Source organism: Solanum lycopersicum, chromosome 7, assembly GCF_036512215.1.
Source record: "Solanum lycopersicum chromosome 7, SLM_r2.1".
NCBI classification, from domain to species: Eukaryota; Viridiplantae; Streptophyta; class Magnoliopsida; order Solanales; family Solanaceae; genus Solanum; species Solanum lycopersicum.
The window spans coordinates 58073786-58087665 of NC_090806.1; the positions used below are offsets into that span (position 1 = coordinate 58073786).

At 30.5% G+C, this 13880-nt stretch overlaps 1 protein-coding gene across 7 annotated transcripts; it reads right to left on the reverse strand.

Annotated features, from left to right (window-relative positions):
* Nucleotides 1–1656: 1656 nt before the first annotated feature.
* sus3 (sucrose synthase) lies at nt 1657–7385 on the reverse strand. Of its 7 annotated transcripts, none has more exons than XM_019214635.3 (15): nt 7185–7385; nt 6775–6872; nt 5724–5851; nt 5159–5285; nt 4895–5046; nt 4611–4803; nt 4166–4501; nt 3984–4079; nt 3717–3890; nt 3506–3622; nt 3243–3409; nt 2931–3155; nt 2286–2849; nt 2063–2201; nt 1757–1982 (listed from the first exon to the last, which is right to left on the reverse strand). In XM_019214635.3, the coding sequence occupies exons 3-15, from the start codon at nt 5819–5821 to the stop codon at nt 1953–1955; spliced, it is 2418 nt and encodes an 805-aa protein (XP_019070180.1). In that variant the 5' UTR covers nt 5822–5851; nt 6775–6872; nt 7185–7385; the 3' UTR covers nt 1757–1952. The 7 variants fall into 7 exon arrangements, with proteins under 7 accessions (NP_001234804.2, NP_001300839.1, NP_001300840.1 ...); XM_069299813.1 differs by lacking the exon at nt 7185–7385 and adding an exon at nt 7047–7072; NM_001247875.2 differs by lacking the exon at nt 6775–6872 and having other exon boundaries at nt 1657–1982; nt 7185–7276.
* Between the last annotated feature and the right edge of the window lie 6495 nt (nt 7386–13880).

Consider the following 13880-nt stretch of genomic DNA (forward strand, 5'->3'; position numbering starts at 1 on the left):
GTCAGTTAGGGGGAACTGGTTTAGTGGGCAGCATTGGTATTGCTTAGTTAAAGTCTAAATCATATAAAGTTAGGTGGTTTAGTGGGAAACATCGTTGTTGCTTAGTTGAAGTCTAATTCATCTAGAGTTAGGTGGCTTAGTAGACAATTAAGTTATTGCTTAGTTGCTTTCTTTGTAGTAGAGTTCGTACATTGACGGGGAAGGAATTTAGAGGTAAATTCCTAGGTTGCAAGCAGTTCTAATCTGAATTTTTGCTCTGTTTGAGTGAAATGGAGTTGGGTTGAAATCTTGTGAGGAATGGTCGTGGTTTTCACCGTCCTTGAGCAAGGGGGTTTCACATAAACAGCTTGTGTTGTTTACTTTACTACTTGTGCTTGTTTTACTGTTCTTGTTGTGTCAAGGGACCTAATCCATTAATTGTTAGTGGACGCATACATCTTATCAAGAAGTCTAAAATTTACTGAATCACCAAAAAATAGGATTTAATTGTTTTGATTTTTTTAAGGAGTTGTGATCTATCATACCCTCTAAAGTTGTTAAAAGCGTAATTTTCTCCATTGACTTTCAGTTATATCACTTAATTAGACTTACACTATCATAAATAATTTCAAATATATTTCCTAATTAGACACACTAATTGATTGAATTTGTCTTACATGTATCTCGGACTAGATACATGTATCTAGAAGAAATAAATATATGTATTTGAGATCTAAAAGGTGGTAATGAATGTAATTTTGGAATTTACAAACTAGCGAATCTAAGTAATTAACTTATAAAAAACAGAATTTGCGTAAACTATCCAAATTTTATAGACTTTTTGGAACAAGATAAAGATTACCTCAATTGTTGAGATCATTACTCCATCCGAGTATTGGATACATTATTGTCATGAGTAATACCCGTGTAGTAAAGTAGGAAATCAAATTTTATCATTAGTCTGTCCAGCCTTATGTATGTCTCGTTTATGGATTTAGAAGCCAAAGAAAAGCAAATAATTAGTACGAGTATGAAATATGTTGTTATTAGGAGGTACTACACGTGTTGTAATGTAAGAAACTAAGTTTTACTTTGTTCCGTTCATAAGGATCAAAACGTCTAATTAATCGTAGAAAATTTCAATAATCCCTTTTCCATTTGGAGAATGTAAGTAGCTCAATTGGTTGACTATGTGAATTTTATCTTATTAAGAAAGATTCGAATTCTCATAATTCTTTACCTATTTCTCCATTTCCTAGCCCCAACTGTTTAAAAAAAAAACATCCATCCCATAGTTGGTGCAGAATTACCATTTCTTTATGCTCATAATTCATGTTAAATGGAACACAAGAAATAGACCCGAGAATGAATCCTAGAAGTTTAATGATATAAACTTCTTTTAGCCACATCCATATTTCATAATTGTCTCTTTTCAATTTCAAGGACAAAATTATTTCTATTCTAGAGAATATCCCAAATGAATAGGATCTCTTATCAAGGCTATCAATGTAAAAAGTTTAGCTTTTTTTCTTCTTTTGACCGTTTGTCAAATATAGGATAAGAATTTCATCTCTATCCAATATAGTTGTCTCCAAGGTGGTTGGCAAAATTGACCTTGAAAATAATTTTGGATAACAAAAAAAAAATTCTCTAGTATGTTACAAACTCAGTATAATCTCATAAATAAAATCGAGAGAAGTTGATACGTACATAGATTTCTGTCATTAACTTGTGAAGGTAGAGACGGTATTCAATTCTAATATGAGGATGGATGGAGTAGATTGAAATTTGATATTTTATTCACACTAACACTACATAATGTCAAATTTGCAATCCTCTTCATGACTACAGAAGGGAAAAATGGCAAATGAAAAAGACAATGAAGTTCTCAAACAGATACAAATGTGGGGCAAACAATTTCTAAAGGACAATGTGGATAACAATCAGACAGAAACCTTCTCTTCTTTGTCAATTTACTCAACAGCCAATGGGACAAGTTCAGCCTGAATCAAAACAAAATACAGAAGCTCCATTAACAGTTGCTTTAGACTATTGGACAAGTGCAGAAAGCAGAGAGACATACCAGCTTGCGGAATTTGAGAGCGTAAAACATCTCAAGATAACGACGAATTTCAAGACGATCAAGCTTGGAAACGTGCTTCCAGAACCCGTAAACAGCAGCTAGTGTCAACAGCCGGTCGGAGTAGATTTGCCATGTGTACCTACAGCAACAGGAGATTAGAATCACTTTGAATTAATGCACTCAATAGTGATCACGTGATAGGACGAAAAGATGAGCAGCTTACTTCTCCTGTATACGCTTAAGGCCACCCTTGGAAATGGCTTCCCAATGTGAAGGGTCTACCTTACATTTCTCGAAGAACTCAGCGAGGAGATCAGCAGCCTGCTCGCCATGGTATGGATCAATTTGGAAACCAGACTTTCCATGAACGATGATCTCAGCTGGACCACCTTGATTAGTTGCAAATGTAGGCAAACCGCAGCTCATGGCCTCAACAACAGTCAGACCGAAAGCCTCGTAGAATGCAGGCTGCACGAAAGCTCCCCTTGTGTCAGCAATGTACCTGTAGAGTTCCCCATTCCTCACGCGGTTCATCTGGGAAGAAATCCATCGGAACTGGCCATTCAAATTGTGAGTCTTTATAAGTTCATACATCTTCTTCATCTCTGCCTGCTCTTCCAAGTCTTTGGATTCCTTTCTTCGGTCTCCACCAACCACTACAAGGTTAACCAACTCCCTTAGTCGTGGATTCTTAGCATACCACTCGACAAGTCCAGTTAAGTTCTTCACTCGGTCCAATCTTGCCATGGTGAATATGATGGGCTTATTCCTGTCCTTCAACACACACCTGATATAGGAACACAAATCTATTTCAGTACAAGCTTGTTTATATCAGTAAACACAATGTTGCACTATTATAGAAACATACAGGTGTTCTTCGTTCTCAACATCGCTAAACAGCAAGTCTTCAATTTCAGGGTGAAAAGTTGTCAATCTCTTTTCCTTTTCGGAGTATGGGAAATAGAGATTCACATCAGCTCCTGGTGACACAATGTTGAATTTGGGGTCGAACACATCAATGCCATGAACAACTCTATACAATCCAGGCATTGTGAAGGCCATGTGGCTCTCATACTGTCCAACAGTGTCCTTGCTAAAGAAAATTGAAAAATGTTTTAGGATCAAACACAATGAAACAGGAAGAAGAACAATTTAATCATAGAGCGAATTGATGTCATACCTTCCTGCTATCTCCTGGAAGGTGCTGGTGATAATGAAATCAGTATGATTCATTGCTATAAGATCAGCTGTGAACTGAGCTGAGAAGTGGTATTTCTCGTCAAATTTGTTCAAGTAAATGTCAGAATCAGGATATTTGGTTTTCTCCAATGCATGAGCAATGGTGCACTGCAGATCAACGCAAAAGAGAATTCTTAATAACTCCGAGTTCCAAATGAAAGGAAATGCAAAGTCAATCTTATACATGTGACCAATGTTACAGACCTGTGTTACACCTAACTTGTGAGCCAACAAGGAGGCTGCAAGGTTTCCCTCACTATAGTTTCCAATAATAAGATCTGGCTTAGCTTGCAGTTCTGCGGTTATTTCTTTCCCCACATCCTAATGTATTAAAGTCACAGTTTTAGTGTAAGTAGAAAATTGCTGCAAAAATCAACTAGAAGACTGAAAAATGAATACAGAAAAGTTGCTTCACCTCAATGAAAGTCTCCATGTATGGCCAGACTTCAAAACGAGAGATCCATTTGCGAACAATGCCCTTTTCAGTCCTAAAGGGGACCCTAAGAATATGTGAATGCTCAGTTCCAAATACCTTCTCGAGTCGCTGACCACAAGTGGTACCAACTGCATCAGGGAGAAGCCGAGTAACCTGAGAATTTAAACAAAGATCAGATGTTGCATTAGAACAAATCAAAATCCTGCATAATCATAATCTATAAGCACAATCTCTGAGAATACTAACAATAAGAATACGCGGTTTGATATCAAGTCCTTGCTCCTTTATGCGCTTGAGCATCTCACGCTCCAAGGCAGGAACTTGATCCAAAATATAGACAACCTGCAAATTAAAGGAACGGGAACTCAGCACTTGCCCCAATAGGTTTCTAAGGAGTAAGACAAAGTGATCACAAATAAGCAATGCACCTGACCACCAGTGTCGGGGTAACCCAAGACATTTTCCTGGGCGAAATATCCATGAGGTGAAAGTATAACTACATTGAAAACCATAGGAATTCTACTAAGGAACTTCTCAAGAGTACATGAGTCAGGAGCCTCAAGGAGATCCAGGAGCATGCAGATCATCTCTAGAACACGCTCTGCGGTGTCACCCCAACCTCTCTCCAAGCCAATTTCTTGGAACTTGTGCTCAAATGAGGAGTATGAAGTTTCTGGCGAAAGGGTGGTGAGGTATTCCTCGGCCTTCCTCAGGACTTTTTGGAGAGTATACAAATTCTGAATTCTATCATTCAGCATCATTGACTGCACAGAAAATGATTGTTCGAACATGTTAATCATTTGTTGGATGCAAAAATCAGTAACTCCATACTCGAAATTTATCGGAGAAAAACCACCATAACACTAAATTTACCTTTCCATTGTAGTGGTGAACTCGAAGAAACTCGAGAAGAGGGGTCATGCTTTCCTTGTCATGGAACATTTTAGCAGAGAGGTGCCTGTTGAGGAATTCAACTCCATTTCCAATTGATTTCGTGAGGGTTGGTTTTGGAAATGATGCAGTGAAGGGCTCAAAATCCAATTCAAGAACAAAGTTATCACTGGAACTGCATCAGGGAAAATCACAACATTAATCAAAAAGATTCTAAGAACATGTTGATTAGATAACTCATCATCAAATTCAAACGTAAAACTTACGTTCCGTTAACAAGTTCTTCCTTGAATTGCAAAAACTCAGGCACAGTCAGCTCCTCAACACTAAGAGCATTAACATTCACACGGACATATTCCCACACACCGGGCCTCAAACGAATAGCAAGTGCAACCCATGGGGGCAAAACAATTGCTTCCTAGTATGACGAACAACGCAAAAGAAAATTTCAAATGCAAGTACAAACAGATACACATGTTAGCTTAGTAAGAAAATTAAATATAATCAACCTAACAACAAAACCAAGTTACCTGAGTGGATTTCAGGACTTCTTCAAAGGCATGATCATTCAGTTTGTCTTTGTCTTCTTTCTGAATTGATTCAAACTCAGCCAGTAGCTGGTGAGGTTTCAAGATCCCTTTCCCGTGGCTTTCGATCCTGATACAGCCAAAAACAGCAAGAATAACTCATGATGTACTTGATGGAACCATATATTTGTCCGTCAATTAGGGGTCGTTTGGTTTGAAGACAAGTTTTACTAGGACAAACATTCATTGCATAATTTTTAAGAACGAAAGTTATTTGTTTACGAGAATACCTTCCACCTTATTAAGTAAAAAAGGATCTAAGGGACCTCTGGGGGATTTTTGTCATTTTCATTGTATTGTTCCAGGATTACTAGTTAACAGTACTATTATTCCATCAGAGATAACTTATCGAGGTACTAATTACTAATTCTGATATAACTTATTCCGAGATCAATAACCAAACAAAGGAATAAGGCAGTACTAAGTTTGTATCCCCAAAACTATTTAGGCTTGCGAAACATACCAAACGAAAATTACAAAAAGCGAAAACATGGCTGTAAGACCATACCTTGAAAGAAAGAGCAAAATTTCATTGCGATGAGCATCCAAAGTAGCATCAAGACGTTCACGAAGACTGTGAACACGAGTTAGAACACGTTGAGCCATTGCACCTGCAAATCCTCAGATGACTTTCAACTGTAAAAATAAACAAACAAAATACTGTTAACTCAAAAATCATAAAAATATTTTAGCACATTACTGCTATTCAAAGAGATGAGATCGTGTCACCTAATTAATCACCTAATTTTCCAATTATCTAGAATATACTAGCACAAATTTTCAACCCCACCTAGCTCTACTATATTTTCCAAAAAAAAAAAGTATTTTTTATATTTTATAAGTTTTTTCAATTCAAATATCTAACTGATAATTTAAAATCATAAATTTTTTATTTTAATTCATCAACTCGTCCGATCAAACTAACACGGACGGAATAATAAAAACTAGCAGACCTACCCAATATTATAATGTCATGAGAGTTATCAAATAAATGCAGAATAGGATACGTAAACGACCAAAAGAAATGTGGCCCAATAATAACACAACAGAGAGAACTTGCACTGATCTTCCTATTATATATTTATTAAAAAATAGGTGTTAGCAGTCGTATTTCACTGTTTTAGTTAAACCACACCAATAATTGAACCAATAAATAAATAAAAAACACCTATGACATACTCCCTATATACTATATGATCAATAGGTACCCTTCAAATATTATATTTCAAAAGAAATAAAGTGAAAGAATATGCCATCTAGAATTTAGTAAATATCAACAAAATTTCCCCGTTTTCCTCAACGTTTCACTCGAAAACAAAAAACTGGGAAGAAATTAAAGAAATTGTGACAAAATCAAATACTAAAACATTATGAAGATAAAATATGTCTTGATTGGAAACTATTTTTTTTAATCATTCGATATCTGAAGCTCACGTCAAACTAAATCAAGTAAAAATAAAATGATTTTAACCCATTCAACCCCACACAAAGCAACATCTAAATAGCTAGAATTGAAAAAAATAAAAAAACAGAGGAAAGAAAAACAGAGCAATACTAACAGGAGAAAAAGATGAAAAGAGATGTGAGGATTTTTGTTTCTTCTCGTCAAATGTATAATACATTGTTTTCTATCCGTGACGGTTATAAATAGATTTTTCTGTCAATATTGTCAAAAAAATGAAAAAAAAAAGAAAGTAAAGTTAGAATTTGCAGAGTATAACAAAAAAAAAATCTCACAATCTCTTCTTTTTATCAGTCAACAAAAATGAATATTAAAATGTTTTTTTTTGTTAAAAAAAAAAGAAAGAACTACTCTGAAAACGAAAGGTACATGAACAAGAGTAGTAGTGCAAGCAAATGCTACTGAAAATTATTCCTTTTTTTTTATATGTACGAATGAGATAGGGATGAAACAACAAAATTCTTACGCACCGACATAACATAAACAAATTAGAGTCGCAGGTTTTACCTTTTTTTAGTTTTTATTTTTTATGAATAAAATGGAAAGAGAGGAATATTGAAAGGAATAATAATAAATAGAGGGAAGTAATGGATGGAGGAAATTAACACAAAGATGGAAATGAAAGAGTATTGCTTATGAATGGTGATGAGAAAAAATGGAATGGTAGAGGTCCCTTTTTATAGAAATACAAAATGTGTACGTGTCTTCTCAAGTGAATCACATTTTAATTATACAAACAAAATGCTATGAATATTAATTAATTCTTGTTTGCCTGCTAAGCTCTTTTAAGCAACACCATCACAATCACTGATTCACGTGATAAATAAAGTTATTCATCGATTTTAGATTCTAAAATTAAACATGAAAATATTCTTAATATATATAACGCGAATTTAAATTAATTAAATTATAATATAATAACAAAAGATAAAAAAAAAAAATTCTCTTAGAAACATAATTTAATAATTATGGGTGTATCCATCCAAGAAAAATGTTTATTACTTTTTTATGCGAAAATAGTAAATTTCTTATTTCATCATGTTTAATAGTAAACAAGAGATATATCTAAGAAAAAAATATAATATTAAAATATTTTATGTATTTAAATAAATAATATGAGAGTTGAGGCATGTGGATAAAAAATGAAGTGTGCTAAAGATATAAAAAAAAAATGATAGAATATCACGATCAATGTAAAATGTCACTGATAAAATTTATTTTTTCTATATTCAGGAAGAAAAAGATATATATCTTTATTTTTTAAGAAAATTTATTTTTTTTCAAAAAGATTCATCAATTGAACATGGAAAAGAAAATAAGAAAATGTTAACTTTCCTCCATACTACCAAACACACCCTACAAAACAGGATAATTTGATGTACTTTATGTTGTTCACGCAAATTTTAGGAAATGATTGCACTTATTAGATAAATATTATCTTATTATTCTAAGTTCCAACTCATAACTAATAAATTATGTAAAGATAAAATTATTTTTACTTTAAGATTCACTTCAACTTTATGATATAGAATTAATAACTATTTAAACCTTTAAATTATTTATCCATTTAACTTTTTTGGTACAAATCTCATCTCACAGTAATTGTGGTAGTTGTTGGCCTTTGAGTTCATTGAATAACCAATTACCTCTTGTCCAATTTTCTTCTTTTGAAAAGAAAGAAAACTAAGTTCACATTTTCAAAGACCTTGGGTTTGACATGACAGAAAAATAATACCATGAAAATAATATCTATAGTGCTTAATCACTTTATTTATTTATCTAGCTTTTGGTATATATTGTAAGCTCGTTTAATTAGGATTTATATAGGATAAATAGGGATATATATAGGTTGTTTTGTTTTATATATCAGTTGCTATGATTTTTAATTTTTAAATACAATAAATCAATAAGATAATTTTATCGATTTATTAAATATGATATTTAAATGCTCAATTATAGATTTAATGAGTAAGAAGATGTTTATGAAACAAATATATGACATCTTCAATAATTTGATATGACAAGATAATAACGTAACTAATTTAATATAAAAAATTGTAACTAATATGAAACAATAAAGTGCAACACAACGAAAAAATTAAGAGAAATATATTTCTTACTTTAGGTTTTGAAGTTTAGTATAATGTGAAATTGCAAAACTCAAAGTCAATGTGAAGTGAAGGCTAAATGATACAACACTAGTGAATAAAATATAGAGATTAATATTTAATATTTATATAAGGATAAAATAGTAAATCAATATCGTCTTAATATATTACTGGGTGAATACTTAAAAAATTAAAATCGAACCAATAATAGAATAATTTTTCTTTACACAATCATTAAAACTCCGTGAACCAAATAAACTAATAACAATTATTCTAATTCAATTTATCGATGATTTAGTTTTCACCCTCACCCACCCCGGTATATAAATCTCTAATGAATTTAAACTGTACCACATAACACTTATTTATAATTAAAAAAAACAATTTCTTACTGATTATTTTTATTTTGACGATTAAATTCGTAATTTTATTTATCTCATCGCAAACCTAATAATTTTATCCAATGAAAAATGTTATAACATGCATGTACCTTGCTTCCTACACCTTTGTCAGTTAGGCTTCAAGTTTCAGAGTTGTTTTAACCAAAACCACTTTTGGTGCTTCTGTATTTAACACTAATCCAATGGACTCATTCTTTATTTAATATTGGTGGACCCGACCCGTTTCCTTAATGATGACTTTAAAACCCTTTTTTTATGTCAATTTGTTTGGGCTACTATATTTGATTCGTACTCGGGATAATTGACCTTTAAACTATTTTATTTGTTACAATAATGACATTTTTTTAATACTTGCATAGGGAATATAAAAGTTAATTGAGGATAATACTATGGTCTATGTTAATGTTTTCATTTTACTGGATTTCTTTGAATTTTCAAAGGTCCCTTTTTCTCTTTTGACTCTATCATCCTTAAATCAATTACATCTTACACTACGTGTGTTTAAAAATGAAATTAAGAATAGATTTTGAAATTTATTTATTTAATTAATAGTGATAATTCAGTGTGAAGGATAAAAATAAATAGTTTTGAAATAAAAAATAATTTTAGAATAAAATTTTATTATTTTGTTTGATTGTCATCTCACCATTTATAATATAGTGAGATAAGTTGTTTTAGAATAATTAATTTCAAAATTATTAATTTTGAGATAACTTATGTCTAATTAAACGGTCCGTAATATTTCTGTTTCTGCTAATCTTCTATAAAGATTTTGAAGTTGTGAAATTTTTTTAATATGCCGCTTATATACGTACGTTTTTCTTCATTTTCAATGTAGAGAATTTTTAGGCATAATACTTTTTACTTTACTTTGAATTTATTAGAGATAAAGTTATGTTTAGTTATATTTTTGCTAATTATATTTGAATACTCAATACAATTTCAAAAAATAAGAAGTGAGTTGAAAAACAAATTTTAAGTTATTTTTAAATAAAAAAATATAACTTCAAAGTTTTCCTATCAAATTTTCAAATAAAATAAATTTCAACAAACAAAAAAAAAAATTGCTTATGGGTAAAGTGGTCCACTTTAATTGTCATATACCATGTCATTTTTGTTGGTGGGTTCTAGAAATAGGGTGTAGAATTATGACTTTGTTTCTCTCCTCCATAATATTAGCTACAAACCATATCCAATCCACCAACTACACAAGACAAGACGAGAGGAATTAAATCACTTTTTTTCTTTTAATATTTGTCAAACATGATTCTTCTCCATAATTAGAAATAGAGAGTGCGGATCTGATTCTTTTTCACGATCAAATATGTTGGTACTGAGTAAAATCTCAGGGTCTAATCAGGGTTAAGCATGACAATGAGACTCGATCTCAAGACATATAACTGTTGTGATATATATAATTGAATTGTATAATTATTTTATCCAATTTAAAAATTTAATCTATTAAAAAAAATATTTTTATAAATTAATTTACGTAATTTATAAAAAACAAATTCAAAATATAACTATAAATAAAATTTATATAATTTGATTCTAAAAAATATTACGAGTATTTTGAGAGCCGGAGGGAGTAATTAATAAATGGAAATTGTTGAGTAGGCTAAATGCTAAATGTTGAGAGATTTCATTTTGGGTGTGGAAGTTGGAAGAAGTTTCGTGGAAACCAAAATCGTAATGAATGTCAGCCAATGAATTCCACCGTTTTTCTTTTTCCACATAATTCTTTTAGACTCAAATTAAGCATGACAAATAGATAGGAAAGTGAAATTTATGTCGCATGAAAGTCAAAGCAAAACACTTCTAGAAAGAGGGTTAATTTGCGGTTTTGAAATCGAATTATAATTGATAATTTGAATTGAAAAAAATATTGATTTATTGGTAATAAATTTTAATTTAGTTGTTATAACAATGATTTTAGTTCTTTTTATTATTGGGTTGTCGTTTTTTAACGGTTTAAAGTTTTTTTTAACAGGTTAATCGATAATTGGACAGTAAATTAAATAATTATATTTATGTATTTAATAAATAAAGTCTTTGACTTACAGTTTAGTTTAATTTTCTTTTCTTTTTTTCAGGTTGTTTCAAACTTTCGATTATTGTATAATGTGACAATATTTGCTTTTGAGCAAGGTGCATTCTTACAACTCATGTGCATAGTTCATTTAGTAGTCAGCTTATTTTCTAAGTGATTTTTTATGATAATTTTTTTTGTTAATATTTTAACGGTGAAATCGATAACGAATTGATAATAATCAATGCCCAATTGACCAATAATCAATAAGTCAATATCTTAAGTCTTGACGATTCTATATAACATGTCTATTAATCGATAACCTATAAGTCAATCAACCTTATACAATATAAGGCCCTTTTATTTTAGCTTTGTCCACAATTTTGATTACTTTCTCTATTTTAATTTGTTGGGTTGATTTTAGTTTGATACAAAATTTTAAAAATAATTAGTCTTAAATACATTAAATAGAGAGTTAAAATTTTTAAAAATCTCTATTACCATTACATTCTCTCCTTTTTATAGAAAAAAGACAATATAAGTAATACTTTTAGTTTGAACATACTTCTTTAAAAAATTACGCACTATTAAAAAAAATAAGGCAATTTTCTGATAGAGGGGAAGAGGCAGAGCACAACCGATTCTGTGGCACAAGATGCGCTGGTATTGCAAAAGCAGGAATGAGTTCACAACGTTCGAATAAGCTATTCGACCGACTAAAGCTAAAAGGAGAAAGGGAGATGACTCTAGTTTAAGATTTATTTGTATTTAAATTGAATATCCTTTAGAAATGTCTTGATGAAAAATACTACTAACAAGTAACGTCCATTTTATTTTATTTGATCATGTTGAACACACACTTGCCTAAAAAAAGATATTTATTAGCGGTGTATTTTATCAAAATAACATTATTAACTTATGTTGTGGAATTCAAATTAAGGGCAAATTCAGATAAATCATCTGATTTAAAGACAAATTTAATCCTTTTACTTCATTTCTCAAAATCTTTTAAAAAAAGATCATTTCCTTTTACTTTATTTCTCGAAATCTTTTTAAAAAAGGTTATTTAAATCTAATTAGATAATTAAGTGTCACTAAATATAAATAACTTAAAAAACAGAAAAAATATGGTTGAAGTACATCAATTTAAATTAAATGTGTAAAACTCTTTTTTTATTTATACCCGGTATATAAAACTTTCATATTGATATAATTTTTATTTACTTATAACATTCATTACTTGATTTACACCCCAAATTAGAATAGTTACAAGCAAAATCTCAATATTTGTAAAGAATCTTTTAATTAGATTAGTTTCATGAAAGTCTCATATCTCAATCTGAATAGTAAAATTTTAAATATTAAATTAAATTTTATAGACTAATAATATGATTGGATTTTATTTATCAACATGTTAAATTAGATAAGTCAAGTAAATAATGCATAAGAGTACAAAAAACTATACATAAGTTGGGATTGAATTTTATGACATCAAAAAGAAAAAAAATTAATTTCAATTCAAACATGTGTACTTTGACACACACATTCATCATCTACTATAGGCTATTTATTTGGTGACACTTGGTTATATTCGATTAGATTTAAATGTTTTTTTTGTAAAATAAATCTAATTGGATTAGATTTAAATGTTTTTTTTTTTGTGAAATAAAATCTAAAAAAAAACAATTTACTAAAGAAAAAACAATTTACTTTTCAACTTGGCAAAGGATTGAAATTTTTGGGACAAAATTTGAGCTATTTTGATAACTACAGTACTAAAAATATACTCTCTTTTTAAGCGTAAAAATTATTTCATTTCACATAGAATAAGAATATGCTATAGCTCTTAGCCTATAGACAAATGTTACATGATTTAGAGCCTATTTGGTTTAATTTTAAAAAATAATTTTAAAAGTTATGAATTATGAGTCGTGGTCATTCGTGTGAATTTGATCCGATTCAATATTATTTTTTTAAAAAAAGATAAACACCATTTTGAAATGAATGGAAAAAAATATTGGGTAACTATTCAATTGTAACATTCATTCTCTTTAAAATGGTTCTTTCATCTTTGAGAATAAAAAAAGAAATAAAAAACAAAAGTAGTAAGAAAACTGTTAAGATTTAGTTGATTAATTATATGTAACCGATTTTTAGTTAGCTTAGCCAATAGCTTAGCCATTTCAGTTAATTAGTTAGAATAGTTAGTTTGTTTGTTGGAACTAGTTTGTTATTGAACAATCCACTAGTTTGTTAGAGATTTTTTGATTTTCTTCTTTGTATAAATACATGATCTCCTCACAATACAAGGCAGTTGGCTTGATTCATTCATCACACTTTTCTTCCTCTCCTTTCGATTTTACTGCTACTGTTTTCTTCTTCTTCCTTCAGCTTCATTGCTGCAGTTATGGAGGCTCAATCATGATTTGTGAGCCAGTTCTTAACATGGTATCAGAGATAGGAGGTATTCCAATTGCATCTGTTTCACCTTCTGAGTTCATTTTTTAGATCTCGTTTTCTTTGTTTTCTGATATACATCTCAAATGTGTTGATTTGCTGGTTAAAATTTGGATTCCAGATCTGTTTCTTGTTCCAATATTCATCCTGTTGAAATTAGTTACTGGATCAATTTGTATTTTGTGTGTTTGACTGTTTTGGTTTCGCT